Source organism: Astyanax mexicanus, chromosome 12, assembly GCF_023375975.1.
Source record: "Astyanax mexicanus isolate ESR-SI-001 chromosome 12, AstMex3_surface, whole genome shotgun sequence".
NCBI classification, from domain to species: Eukaryota; Metazoa; Chordata; class Actinopteri; order Characiformes; family Acestrorhamphidae; genus Astyanax; species Astyanax mexicanus.
The window spans coordinates 42,730,751-42,746,570 of NC_064419.1; the positions used below are offsets into that span (position 1 = coordinate 42,730,751).

General features: G+C 37.0%; 1 protein-coding gene across 2 annotated transcripts in view; it reads right to left on the reverse strand.

The window, feature by feature from the left end:
* itpr3 (inositol 1,4,5-trisphosphate receptor, type 3) overlaps window positions 1–14,996 on the reverse strand; it is a 71,163-nt gene extending 56,167 nt beyond the window's left edge. For both annotated transcript variants that reach the window (XM_049485591.1, XM_049485590.1), the window contains exons 1-4: window positions 14,541–14,996; window positions 5,238–5,308; window positions 1,579–1,700; window positions 1,380–1,466 (exon numbers count right to left, since the gene is read on the reverse strand). In XM_049485591.1, coding sequence (XP_049341548.1) covers window positions 1,380–1,466; window positions 1,579–1,700; window positions 5,238–5,308; window positions 14,541–14,644 — 384 coding nt within the window. In that variant the 5' untranslated portion in view covers window positions 14,645–14,996. The remainder of the gene's footprint in view (window positions 1–1,379; window positions 1,467–1,578; window positions 1,701–5,237; window positions 5,309–14,540) is intronic.
* Between the last annotated feature and the right edge of the window lie 824 nt (window positions 14,997–15,820).

Here is a 15,820-nt window from a genome sequence, read left to right on the forward strand (position 1 = left end):
CTCTGTCCTTTTTCCAGTTTCCACTCTCCCTTCCTCTTTCCCTCTCTTGTTCCCCATCTTTCCTGTTCCTCTTCTGCTCTCTCTCTTTTCTCTCTCTCTTTTGCTTTTCTGCTCTCTTTCTCTTTTCACTTTTATTCTCTTTCTTTTTTCCTCTCCTTCCCCCTTTCTCTTTTCTTTTCCTCTCCTGCTCACTCTCTTTTCATCTCTCTGCTCTCTTCCTCTCTCTCTCTTTCTTTGTCTGCTCTCCCTTTGTTTTTCTCTTCTGCTCTCTCTCTTTCTTTTTCTTCTCTGCTCTCTCTTTCTTGCTTTTTTCCTGTTCGTTTGCTTTTTCTCTTTTTTGTTCCAATTTTACGTTCTCTCTCTTTTTCCTTATCCGCTCTATGTTTCTCTCTCTTCTTCTTCTCTGCTCTCTTTCTTAGTTTTTAAAGTGCAACCAGAAACAAGCAAAGGTACACGTTTAGATACTGACACAATGCACCCTCAAACTTAAAACATAAATAAATAATCCCACCCCCAAAAAACAAATAGAAAGAAATAAAATGGTGCCCTTTTTGATAAAACTTACAAAATAGAAAACAAGTACAATTTAATATGCTATTAAGTAAAGAATTGTCCCCATTGGGCTTGAATTGCAAAACAAAGCTTTTAAATAAGTGCCAGTGTTCTATAAAATGAGATGATCTTTTCTCATGAATTTGCAAAAAACCATAAACTGTAGTTTAGGTGGGGAGCTAGAGCTGCTGCTGCGTTCATTCCTTTGGGAGCAGCACTTTTCCCACTCCGCTGCATGCTTCTGTTTAAGGTGAATAGATACAAAATTGTCGTGCTGCTTCGTTTAGAAGCAATCGGTTTAAACACACTTTACAGCGAGGACCTGTTTGGTCCACTGTGTGTCCACATGTTTACCCAACATTTAAATCTCACTTTGCACTGTTTCTATTGTTTTAACACAATAGAGAAAGCCGAGAGTTTTTTCTGTTACTTTAAGGCAGAGACTAGACAACAGAGTGACTTTTACAGATGTGCAGTGTTGAGAAAGTAAGGGTTAAACATGCATTATGACATGAGCCGTAGCCACAGGTAGCAGAGATGGACAGTAATGCAAAAATAATCAATGAATTGAGAAAATAATCAACAGATTATTCAACTACCAATATAACTATTAGTTGCAGCCCTAGCTTTGTTTAGCACACAGTGCTGCAGATTGTTTTTCTCCATGATTGGACCACAGGACACAAATATACAGCACATTATAAATACTCTGTTCACAATCAAATTAATTTATTTCCGGACCCATACTAATAAGAAGCCCTGCCTTAAAGGGAAATAATAAACACAAAGTGAAAGGGGTTACCAAATAACTATGCCATGATTCCTACCTGAATGACGCTGCCATACTTAACAACATCACCATGGACCTTTTTGTTCTCTGTCTCGTTCTGCTTCTGTTCCAAGTTGGAGGCATGCTGGAAGATAAAACATCAAATCAGTCATATACACAGCACTGAATACACACAGTACAAATAATTAACATCCAAACACATTAATCTAATACTGTTATACACTTCTAGACCTCACCTGCAGTTTCTGAAGAAGAACTACGTCTGCTATCTTGTCTTTTTCATGTTTGGCCTGCTTGGCTTTCCAGAACTGCTTCTGAGCAGAATAGCGGTTCATAGGACAGACCTTGAAGAGGCAGTCTGTAAAGAACACGTTAAACAGTTAGTTTTAAATATATATATATTCATCACCAGTCACAATCACCATTACCATTAACCCACTGCGCTGTCCACTGTGGAGGGTAATGTCTTATTTGAAGCATTCCCCCTGTACACATGTGACACTGTGGCTCAAGAAATGTAAGACTTTAGTTTTTATTAGTTTTCACACATCTTATCAGAGAGATCAATCTAAGAAACAAACGAGAGAAAGAGAGAGAGAAAGAGAGCGAGAGAGAGAGCAAGAGAGAGAGAGAGAGAGAGAGAGAGATTTGTGTGTTCTGGTGTATGAGCTACTCACAGGTAAAGGTTCTCACACACTGTATCTCCTGTTTCTCTTTATCTCCTCGCGCTCATATTCTAACCCCATACATAATTCTGCAGTTTCTCAGTGTTTTTTGTCATATTTTGCGGCTAGCGTGAGCGCTTTAACCAAGAACTAATGCCATGGACCATGAGGTGCCGCACGCTGCCGCTGTTGTGCCGAATCCGACTCCCTGCTGAATTTTTACTTTTTTCTGGAGCCCGACCCGACCCGGCCCGAGGAATGAGGTGGGAAATGGGTCAGGTCGGGTTCGGGCAGAGAATCTAAGCTCTACTGGGGGGTCTAGGATTAAGCCTCCCAGGAGAACCATATAGCTTCATATTATCAAGTATTATGAAACATTGCAAGCTTGTTCTACACTACAGATACTACATGAAGTTACTGTCCATACACTATTAAGAGATATATTTGCATCTGTCTCTCTCATGTCTCCCCCACAGTACTGGGTGTTATATTCAATATCTGAATATTTAAAACACATACATTTAGTTTAAAGATTTAACACATTAAATACATGAAATAAAACTGCATGTTTTGGAGGCTACAGAACAAGCAAAAACCCTATTTCTGTCTTTTTAACAATACAGAGTAAGCTGTAAAACCAAAATTTGTATTGCGGGTACATTTGATGAATGTTTTCAAAAGGCTGTGGTAGGAAGTTTGAAGTTTACGTCACGTGCTTCTGAGAGATTATTGGCCAGATGAAAGTAGAAATCTGATTATTAACCTGACTCATGTAAACCTGGGGTTTTCCCATCATCTGATTAACCGAATGAAATGCCTGTAAATATACTGATTACTGTCAAAACCTGCTTATCTGATTATTTAGCTTTAATTTAATGTTATACGATTATTAAGTGATAATAAAGGCACTTAGTGTTTATAAGACATGATCTAACTTAAAATTAGATTAACCAAACTTAAATGTTCTATAACAGCAGATCAGAAAGTTCTGATTATGTGTTTAATTTAAAAACAACTTAACAAAACTAAACTGTATAAAAATAAACTGAGTATCTGGAGACCTGTCATAGCCTTTACTAATGCAAATCCAGCCTGTTCTTTTAGCCTATCCACCTTATTAATAGTGATATTCATCTTCTGGTGAAACCTCTGCACCTTTGTTTATAAAGTCTTTACCTTCACTCATGCCGTCTAGAGGTTGTTGCTGATGTCACTAACAGTTGTTTTAGGGTTTTTATTTTACAGAACTCACAATGTTTCTGTCATCAACTGCTGTGGTTTTTCTTCATCTACCTCTTCATCACCTGTTATTTAGTACACCAGTGACGACTTTCTTCTTCAGGACATTCCAAACAGTTGTTCTGGTTATAGACAAAATTTGTGCTCTAATGGCTCTGATTGATTTTCCATCTTCTCTCAGTTTCACTGTTGGTTTTCACCCATAGACTCATAGCTCTCTGGTTTTCCTGTTGGTTTCTCCTCTAACTAGAAATGCACAGTCTGCACAGTAGGGCTGCAACTAATGATTATTTTGGTAGTTGACTAATCTGATGATTATCTTTTCGTTTAGTCGATTAGTCAATGGTTATTTCTGCCATGTCCTTCATCTCTAAAAACAACAGCAACACCTGAACATAATATTTAAAAAGTTCTGATATTTAGTGATTGAATATGAAATCTGTTGTGTTTGGGCACTTTTGGAGATACAAGTTGATTGTAAACTGTGTGAGTGAGCCATTTACTCATCTACCATTGCACCCCTGTCCCCAACACTTTGGGTAATGTGGTACAACTGCAAATTAACGATTAGTCGACAATGAAATTTCTAGTCGACAAATTTAAATAATCAACATTGTCAATTATATCGACTAATTGATGCAGAAATAAAAGCTGAAATGGTGATCTTTTGTCTCCTATTCATATTTTAATGTCAAAATTAAATGTTTTCAATCTACAACAAAAATAATGGGATTGATCTCACTGTTCCAATACACTTGGAGGGCACTGTATAAGACACTGCCTGACATTGGAAATAAATCCTAATTTAAAGCATACGTTTGCATTGTCCTCTATGTAATTATTTATAAAATATGACATTTGAGCATTAACTCATTACTCATTAATAAAGGCATAGATTTAATTACAAAGTTTTTTTGTAGAAAAATTTTACTTTTGTATAAATTAATAAAATGCATTTATACAACTTATATATATCGTTTATTAATGTAAGTATTTTTTTTTTTTTTTTTTCAGAAAAAAAAATACCCAAAAGAACAAACATGCTATCAGATCAGGGTTCAGGGTATAAGACACATATAATGCAGAGTCTACTGTACACGCTGTGCAGTACAGTTGCACTGGGGAAACTGTGGTTAGAGGCTTATGGGCCAGCGATACCCCACAAGAAACCAGCAGCAAAAAGGAAATGACAACTCTCTGACATGTCAAACACGAGACCTTAACAAGAGAATTTTCTGCATCTGATTTACAGAGTAAACTACTGTAAAGTGGCACCTTTAAAACACACATTCCTTCCATGCAGCAGACTGGTTTTGCATACCTGCCTAGACAAAAACTCAACACCAGACCTACAGCTCTGGAAAAAATAAGAGACCACTGAAAAATTATGAGTTTCTTTAATTTTACCAAATTGAAAACCTCTGGAATATAATCAAGAGGAAGATGGATGATCACAAGCCATCAAACCACCAAACTGAACTGCTTGAATTTTTGCACCAGGAGTAAAGCAGCATAAAGTTATCCAAAAGCAGTGTGTAAGACTGGTGGAGGAGAACATGATGCCAAGATGCATGAAAACTGTGAACAGGGTTATTCCACCAAATATTGATTTCTGGACTCTTAAAACTTTATGAATATGAACTTGTTTTCTTTGCATTATTTGAGGTCTGAAAGCTCTGCATCTTTTTTGTTATCTCAGCCATTTCTCATTTTCTGCTAATAAATGCTCTAAATGACAATATTTTTAATTGGAATTTGGGAGAAATATTTATAATATGTAGTTTATAGAATAAAACAACAATGTTCGTTTTACTCAAACATAAACCTATAAATAGCAAAATCAGAGAAACTAATTCAGAAACTGAAGTGGTCTCTTAATTTTTTCCAGAGCTGTATAATGATCTTTGAGCAAGACCAACCTTCTGCCTATCTAATGTGAATACACCTGTACAGTGTTCTACCAAATGTGCAAAGGTGTAAAAGTAAAGTACCCCTAAACTTCTTGGGAGGGTTGTCCAGGTCACCAGCCGCTGGTTCCACAACACAACGGTCATCCACCAACCTGTAGAAGCAAAATACACAGACAGCAGATCAGAATCAGCGATCAGACATATTAAAATGTTTTCATTCTAATACCATGCTAATGACAGACAACTATTTATACTATAGCCCAGGAGTTGGCAATTAAGTTTGGCCACGGGCCAGATATTTTCCAAGCCACTTTGTGGCGGGCAAAAAAAAATTCCAAAATTTTTTTTTGAAAATGAAGTGTAATGGGATGGAGTGCTACAGACTAGTAGCTCTCCAGCCCAGAGGGTTGTTGAACCCAATCGCAGAACAGTTGATCTCAAAGCAGTTAAACCCAAAAAGAAAGAAAAATAAATAAATAAACACAACGCTCCTCACACAAGATCAAATCTGTGTCGTCAGTCTCGCGTTCCAATACACTACCTCTCTGCCCCGGCTAGTGAATTGGGACACAGCCGGGAAAAAAACGCCCTTATAAGAGGATAGGGAGCCCAAGAACGGGCGGAAAACGAGAACGGATGGAAACTAAAGTAACACTGAGCGCAACAGAGAGAGAGGGGAGGGATGTAAACAAAAGCTCGTCAGAGAAGCATTTTGTTCATTTAATTTTTTTTTTTGTCGTTCATTACAGTTCAAACAACCTCACGGGCCAGATGTTTCGTGCTTGCGGGCCACATCTTGCGGCCCCTGATCTATAGGATCTGTAGGATATGAATATGGGGCCTCCTGCATTAAATGAGAATGTGATTTTTGAGTCGCTTCACAGTCTGCTCACATGAAGAATTCTTGTTAAAAGCCGCAGATCACCATTATTTCCCCCCTGTACAATAACCACTGTGGGTCGTATTGTCTTTCTATGTCTGTATAGCTGGTATACATGACACTAGGCCTGTTTCAATACTGAGGTTATTCACTTATTGTACAATAAATGAAGATGACCGATCATTTCTTCTGTTTTCTTCTGTTTTTCTTCTGTGTGTTTTAAAGACTATACTTTTAGCAAGTCATGCTGTTCTGTTCTCCTCTGCTCTCTGAGGAAGAAGCGAGTCACACACACACGCAGATCACACACACAAACACACACACACAGAGCACAGTACTGTACAGTTTTACTGCTGCTGTAGTCTTTTACACTGTTTTATCAAGCAATGAAGCAGCACCTGTAACTTCTGTTCAAATGCAATACAAACTGAAACTGCTTTTCCTTTCCCATGTAAAACCTGGAAAAAATGGTTAATTCATAAAGACTGTTCTTGCTTAGCATGCACTGTGAGTAGAAACACATCACCAGTTACCTGATACACACTGAGAGCACAGCACTCAAGCAAACCGCCCAAAAAATCTTTATCTTGAAAAATAAGCCGATCAGTGAACTTTCTCTCTCTAAGTCTCTAAAGAAATCCCATTAATGGGTTTGAGCTGGTACTAGGGGCAGTTGATATGGCTCTAAAATAATATCACAATATTTCATGGTATTTTCACAATAACGATACTCTTGGCGGTATAACAAAACAGTGAATTAAAAAAGATATTTCAAGAATACACTACTGCAACAAAATGAAAATTACATTTTATTATTGCATTCGATATGATATGGCACACCCCTACCTAACTGAGATATTAAAAAATACAATAATTTTATCAGATTTGTAACAGAATGATCTAGTCAATGATCCAGAATGTCATGGTACTAATAATGCACTCCTCCAAACATCTCCATATATCCAGAATTAAAGTAAAACAATTATACTGGCCAGATATAGTGTGTCTCTAGTAGATATATACTGAGAAATGAGAACAGTGTGATTTTTTTTCTTTTGCTAAAACAGCAAAAAAAAGAAGTAGTACCATGATGTGATAATTAGGGGTTAGTGATATAATGGCAATAATTTCAGGGTATAATATCTTTAAGAATATAAAAAAAAATGTTGGCGATATTATTGCGTACGATACAATATGGCACACCCATATAGTTGGTACGTTGACTTTATTTAAAAAAAGTGTTTTTAATTAATTTAATTGTGGAGGAAATTAACAATTGCTGAATATTACTAACTGTCAAAGTTAACTGCTCTTTAAAAAGGTGTGGAATAAAATAATAAAAATACAATACAATTTATCACAATTATTTCTAGGGCAATATACTCTCTAATAAAAACCGTTATTATGACAGGAATAAATTTACATAGTAAAGGAATGAAAGGCTGATTAGTTTCGGCCTATGGGGATAACCCTGCACTGTAAAACATTACAGCCACATTAAGTTATGTGAACTTATTTGTTCTTTTCAATTCCAATTGCCATGACAAGTTTAGTATATTGAACTCAAGTTCCTTCGTTTTACATAAAAATAACTTAAAATATTATATTGGCTTAACTTCCTGTGAGTTATTCAAATTTACCCAAGTTTATTCAACTTACGTTTTTAAGTTATTGGTTAAAAAAAATGAAAGTGTGAAGATTTGAAAATGCAGAGAGGTAGAGTGATAGGCAGCAAGTTAGAAAAGACTGGAGTACTTTTTACAACTTTAAAACCGTGGGCACATTGGGCTAAACACTTTTTAACCCACGCATAGCAGTTACTAATAACAAGGAGCAAAAAACTAAAGGGGATTACTTTCAGCTGCGTGAGTCACCAACACTCCAAAAAGTAATTCTGTGTTTTAGTCAGAAGAACTAATGTTATTAAGTTGAGTGAACTCACCGGCCAGTACAACTCCATTGTTTTCAACCGGAAAACTTAAAAAGGTTTGTTGAGCCAATGAAAAAATGTGATTTCAACCAACTTTTAGCTCTTTCTACAGTGTTGGTTCATGCAGCTTTCCTATTGGTTCCTGGTACCATATATCTGCATATTGGGTGTAGCCGCTCCCTTACTTACCATCTTTGTGTTGTCTGTTGCCCAAAGCTACCTTATTCTGGGCGTGCACTAATTATAATATATACGTTGATTGCCAGGCCAATATTTGCATATTGGGTGTGGTCTCTCCCTTACTTACCATCTTTGTGTTGTCTGTTGTACAAAGCTACCTGATCCTGGGCGTGCAGTAATTATAATATACATGTTGATTGCCAGGCCTCAGTGTTGTAGGCTGTAAGAGCACATTAACTTTGTTGTGTTTGTAGTGATCACAGTATGCTGGCTTTGAGCTACAGAGTTCACTCTTTACTGAGTTTACTCTTATTCTGCCCCAGCAATATACTGTCAGTATTGGTAGTTAAATAATAATGTTAAAAATGTTTCTAATACTTATGGTTAACTTAAAATAGTAAGTTGTGTGAATATTACTGAAGTTTTACTAACTTGAAAGTGTGTGTTAAAATAAAGCTGAATTGTTAGTTTATTTGACTAAACAGAACATTTTTTAAAAAAGGACAAATTAAACACTTGAGTTGTTTTAACTCAGTGCATCAAGTTGAAACAATAAGTAATGAGTATTTGAACAACTTGTTTAACTTAACATCTTGAGTTCATACAAATGTTTTCATCAAGTTGAGTTAACTCAGCTTTTTAAGGCAGCAGGGGAACTTATGTTGCTGAGTTTAACCAACTTAAAATGTTTTACAGTGTGGATACTACATGACATGAAACTACTGTTGCTAAAAAAAGTATTTAGTTTTTTTTGTTGTTGTTAAAGGAAAGGCTGCATGCACACCGTAGCTAAAGTGAAGGGTATTTTATTTTCTGAGAGAAAGTCTGTACCTATGTCACGCAGGCTGATTAGCAGCCCTGTCAGCTGTCCATGTGTTTGATTGCTCAGGTTCTGGGGCCACATCCAAAAGCAACAGAGGCATTTCCCCTTGACCACAGAACAATAGTACAGTCTGACCATAAAGTAAGAAGGGTTTTGGATCGTCGCCCAACTATTCACTCCTCACTCCTCGCTCTGCTTTTGCCTTTAAAGATCACATGAACGAACATGCAGATTATTCCACCATTGTTATGATTAGCCTGTTGATCCCGTCTCCCTGAACTCAAGCTATTCTAAGCTATTCTCTACTTCACTGCACAGTCTGGGTTCAGCCAATAATAGGGCAGATTAACCTTTTAAAATCCTTAAAACCAACAATGTTTCCTGACTTTTTGCCCTGCTGGTATAACTTAGAGAAAGCCAGGTAGCATTAATTTGCATGTAATTACTGATTAGTAATCACAAGGCTATAATAAAACTAATTAAATAAAAAGGGATAAGATTAGCTGAATAATTGTTCTTTTTGCCCATTAATAACTACTGAATAAGGATGTAATACATGTATTTTTTATCTTTTGTATTTATTTATTTATTTGTCTGTTTTTTGCACATATATAATTTAACATATTTGTCTGCACGACTGCCAAAAACAAATTCTCCATTCAATGTAAATTTAAAAAATTTGTCTTTGATCTTATCTCATCTACAACACATCCTGAAAGTCCAGTCCAATCAGTTTGAAGCTGTCATTCACCTTAATCTAAATTAAGATTTTCTAAATTACTCCTGAAAGGAATTTTCTAAACTCTACCACATATTTGTCTTTACTTCACTTGCTAATCTAGCACCAGCTATTCATTTAAATGCTTTAATGCCTGATGGTAATAAAACGTTTAGGTTTGTTTTGCCACAGTAATAAAAGGCATGCATTTTGTGCATGCAGTCCATATCTGGCACTAAGAGTGGGACAATTTATCACTGTTTTCATTGCTGTTTTCATATGTTAGATTATATCACCCAGAATCATAAAAAGACTGATAATAGGGGTGGGCGATATGGCTCTAAAATAATATCACGATATTTCAGGGTATTTTTGCGATAACGATATACTTGGCGATATAGGAAAACTAAAATAATTAATTCATTTCAGAAATATAGTATAATAGTATAACAGAATAATCATAATGTGGCAAAATAAATATTATAGCATAAAATAATATAATGCAGCAAAAAATATTGCAGAATATTTAGTGCATGCATATAAACTGCAAACTAAAACAATTATATAATAAATACACCTAAAGCTTCACAGTAAATAATAGACTACTTTTAAGACAGAACATCTCTATTATCACGATATGGATTTTTAATATCATGATATTTCTGTGTCACGATATATTGTATACGATATAATATTGCCCACCCCTAGTGATAATGTCATAGACATATATATACATAGACCCCGCATAGCTTGCCTTCTGGCATAGCAGCCGGCGTCATTATCTGTCATCATCAGTACAATAATGGTGGCGCACAGCTTGTAAACAGTTGTGTTAATAAGTTGTTTTAATAAGTTGTTTTAATAAGCTTCTTGTACACTTTTTAAGTTATTAATGCCTCGTTTTAAATGTCAGAGCTCTCCGGATTCTAGCAAGTAGGTGTGGAGCTACTTTGAGCTTGGATAACGGTGTAAAAAGAGATTGTACAGAGTGCTGGGCAAAAAGGATAAAATTACTGGATATCAGGAAGCTGTAGGAGAGGGGTGGTGAGCTATTTAACAAAGGTAAGTACTTTTTATTATGTTTCACTACACCAAAAGTCCATTTTACATTTTAGTTCTCCTTTAAAGTAGTAAGACAAAAAGAGGCAGTATAAAGAGTCATTCACCCCATGCTGATTGTAAAGCTACAGTCATAGTCCCCTCAGTGTACAGGGACAAAAAATGGACATTAAATCTGATTAATGGATATATTTAATCCCATGTTATCTAGAGGTTGAAACTTCACATTCCAAGATGTAGACCACTCTCTGTACATCTGAGCTCTGGACAACATGCCACACCAAACCAGCAGCTCTGGAAGAAACTGCAGTCATTGAAACTTTTGAAATAATTGCAACACTTGGGGGTAGAGGGTGGGGGTTGTAGCAGGTTTTACTGCAGTAGGAAGAACAGAAACAGCTTATAAAACCAACAGAGTCCCCTGTGTGTAGCAAAAACCTGGACATTGAATCTGACATGTTTGGATATATTGAACCTTACATTAGCTTAAAGTTGATGCCTTATATTCCAGGATTAACGCTACTTACTGTACTCTCTCTGTACACCTGAGTTTAGAGCAAGATGCCATACCAAACCTGCAGCTCTGAAAATAACTGCAATCATTAAACTCTATTCTAACTAACTTTCTAACTGGTTTAAATAACAAACACTGCAAGAATTGGTTTTAGCAGGTCTTAAGGCATACATAATCATTCACCCCAATGTGATTATAAAGCCACAGTAATAGTCCCCTCAGTCTACAGTAGGGGCAAAAAACTGGACATTAAATCTGAAGTTGATGCAGACCACTCACTCTACAATCTCTGTACACCTGAGCTCTGGAAGAAACTGCAATCACTGAAACCTATTCTAACTAACTTTCTTACTGGTTTAAATAACAAACACTTGGGCTTGGGGGTTGTAGCAGGTTTTACTGCAGTAGGAAGAACAGAGACAGCTTCTAAAGCCACAGTCACAGTCCCCTATATGCAGCAAAAACATGGACATCAAATCTGACATGTTTGGATGTTTTTAGCAGTATGTCAATTAGAACTTAAAACTTCAGCTACATTCCTCACCTGAGACAACATGTCACACCAAAACAGCAGTTTTGGAAGGAACTGCAATAATTGAAACCTATTCTAACTAACTTTCTGACTGGTTTAAATAACAAACACTTGTGTGTAAAAAGCTGGTTTTACAGTAGTAGGAAGAACAGAAAGAGGTTAAAATGTCACAGTCATTGTCCCCTCAGTTTACAGGGACGAAAACTGCCCAACATTAGCTAGCTACATCCAGGATGCAGACCATTCACTGTACTCTCGCTGTACACCTGATCTCTGGACAACATGTCACACCAAACCAGCAACTCTGGAAGAATCTGAAATCACTGAAAACGATTCTAACTAACCTTCTAACTACTTTAAACAACAGACACTGTCAGTATAGGTTAGTTTGCAGCAGGTTTAACTGCAATAGGAAGAACAGAGACAAAGCTTATAAAACCAAAATCTCAGTCCCCTATATGTTTTCTATTTGCAGCAAAGACCTGGACATCGAATCTGACATGTTTGGATGTATTGAACCCTATGTTATCTAGAAGTTGAAACTTTATATTCCAGGATTAATGCCACTCATTGTACACTCATTGTACACCTGAGGTCTGGGCAACATGCCACAACAAACCAGCAGCTCTAGAAGGAACTGCCCTCATTGAAATCTTTTCTAATTAACTTTTTAACTGATTAAAATAACAAACACTTGGGGGTAGAAGGGGGGGGGGTTGTAGCAGGTTTTACTGCAGTAGGAAGAACAAAAGAACAGAGACCGTTTATAAAGCCAAAGTCACAGTCACCTTTATGTGCAGCAAAAAACTCAACATTATATTTGACATGTTTGGATTTATTTAACTCAATTATTTACCCCAGTGTTAGCTAGAAGTTAAAACTTTACTGCATTCCAGGATGCAGACCACTCACTGTACTCTATCTGTACATCTTATCTTTTATCTTATCTCATCTACAACACATCCTGAAAGTCCAGTCCGATCAGTTTGAAGCTGTCATTCTCCATAATCTAAATTAAGATTTTCAGACCACTCACTGTAATCTATCTATACACCTGAGCTCTGGACAACATGCTACACCAAACCAACAGCTTTGGAAGGAAATGAAATCACTGAAACCTATTCTAACTAACTTTCTAACTGGTTTAAATAACAAACATTAGGGGGTAGAATGGGGTGGGGGGTTGAAGCAGGTTTTACTGCAGTATGAAGAACAGAAACAGAGCTTATAAAGTCACAGTCACAGTCCCCTATATGTGGACATTGTATCTGACATGTAACCCAATGTTAGCTAGAAGTTAAATTTTATATTCCAGGATTATTCCACTCAAGTGTACACGCTCTGCACACCTGAGCTCTGAACAACATGCCACACCAGACCAGCAGCTCTGGATGAACTGCAATAACTGAAACTTATTCTAACTAACTTTCTAACTGGTTTAAATAACAAACACTTGGGGGTAGAAGGGGGGTTGTAGCAGGTTTTACTGCAGTAGGAAGAACAGAGACAGCTTGTAAAGCCACAGTGACAGTCCCCTATATGTCCCCTATGTGCAGCAAAAAAAAAATGTTGGTTGTATTTAACTCAATGTTATCTAGAATTTAAAACTTTAGCTACATTCCAGTATGCAGACCACTCACTCTACACTCTCTGTACACCTGAGCTACACCTAAGACAACATGTCACAATAAACCAGCAACTCTGGAAGGAACTGCAATCATTGAAACGTATTCTTTGTAACTGGTTTAAATAACAAACACTGTCAAGTAGGGGTGGGCGATATGGCTCTAAAATAATATCACGATATTTTAGGGTATTTTTGCGATAACGATATACTTGGCGATATAGGAAAACTAAAATAATTAATTAATTTCAGGAATATAGTATAATAGTATAACAGTATAGTCACAATGTGGCAAAATTAATAATATAGCATAAAATAATATAATGCAGCAAATAATATTGCAGAATATTTAGTGCATGCATATAAACTGCAAGCTAAAACAATTATACAATAAATACAACTAAAGCTTCACAGTAAATAATAGACTACTTTTAAGACAGAACAGCCCTATTATCACGATATAGATTTTTAATATCATGATATTTCTGTGTCACGATATATTGTATACGATATAATATTGCCCACCCCTACTGTCAAGCTAAACGAACTTTGAATCTGACATGTTTGGGTGTATTTAAGCCAGTGTTAGCTAGAAGTTAAAACTTTATATTCCAGGATTAACGCTACTCTCTGTACACCTGAGCTCTGGGTGACATGTCACTCCAAAACAACTGCTCTGGAAAGAACTGCAATAATTGTAACCTATTCTAACTAACTTTCTAACTGGTTTTGTAGCAAACACTGCAAGAATTGGGCTTTTAGCAGGTCTTAAGGCATAAATAATCATTCATCCCAATGCGATTATAAAGTAATCAGTGTACAGGGACAAAAATGGGCATTGAATCTGGCATGTTTGGATGTTTTTAACAGTATGTTAGCTGGAAATTGAAACTTTAGCTACATTTCAGGATGCACTGTACTCTCTCTCAGTACACCTGAGCTACACCTGAGACAACATGCCACACCAAACCAGCAGCTCTGGAAGGAACTGCAATCATTGAAACCGTTTCTAACTAACTTTCTGTGTGAACGCTGTGTGAATTGAGTGAATTGTGAGTTTTGTAGCAGTTTTTTTTCTCCAGCAGTAGGAAGAAAAGTTTTTTAAAGTATAAACACTGACTCACCCCAGGGTGCTGATAAAGCCATTCACAGTCCCCTCAGCGTACAGGGAGACGATGTCCCCGATGTGCAGGAAGCTGGACATTGAATCAGACATCTTCTCCAGCATTAGGGGCTCAGAAGACCCCTCAGCCCTGCTCCTGATCTCTGCTGTGCTGCACGAGCCTCCGCCTTCACTTTCTCTTAAGACTCTTCCTGATAGCGCGGGCGTGTGCGCGCGCCTCCCTCGCGCTCCGAGCGCAGATCCATTAGATCCCCGCTTTAACCTCCTCTCTCTCCCCCAGGAGAAACCGATTCACACCGAACACAGCGTGAAGAGAGCGGCCAGAACCGCTGAAGAGCAGGGAGGGAGATAGAGAGTGAGAGAGGAAGTGATACAGAGAGAGAGAGAGAGTGAGAGAGAGAAAGAGAGTGAGAGGAGGAGTGTGAAGTAAAGTGAACTGCAGGAGTTCAACCAGGAAGCACGCGCGCCAGGGTGTCGAGTAAAAACACGCCGTCAGTCAGAAAGAAGGGGGGGTTGGGGGGTGCTACTGAAACGTCAGAACCCTGATAGCAATTAACGTTGTATAAACGTTTATTTTTTTAATCTTGAAACAACATTTATTTAACATTGATTCAAAGGCATCATCAGATGTCAATGGGAGATTCTAGGATTTTGGTACATTTCTTGTCCCACCACTTAAATTTCAAATGTACGTATCCAAAATATCTAAATGACTATTTTTTTGTGAAAAACGTACTTGTTATAAGACAAACTGTAAAATATGGTGGAAAAATATGCTCCTTAGATATTATTCAAAAGGCCGAATACCTTTAGACCACCTCAAAAAATGGCCGTTTTCTCTTGTCCCACACAAGTTGGGTGACCAACTCTTTTGGCAAATTTAACAATTAAAATAAGCTCTAAATAAATGACTTCCTCTTGTATATTTTTGATATGCATCTCCTTTACTTATAAAAAACAACGTCTTTGGTCATTTGTAACATTGTATTGCATGTTGCAGTTTTTATGCTATTAAGTTGTGTCCCACAACATGCGCGCAGCCCTGTTACCATAAGGAATTTTACCTGGCATTGAAAGAGTTTAAAATATTTGTCTACTGGCACAAAGGAAGTTACATGACAAGGACATTTTCTGCCCACATGGCAAGACCAAGAGTAAGTGCTCTAACAATTTTCAATTTTTTCCAAATATGTTTTTCCAAGTTGTGTGTGTCACTCAGTGAACTCAACCCTGTTACTCATATTGTAAGACTAATAATGAGTAGAGTCAAAATTTACTTTA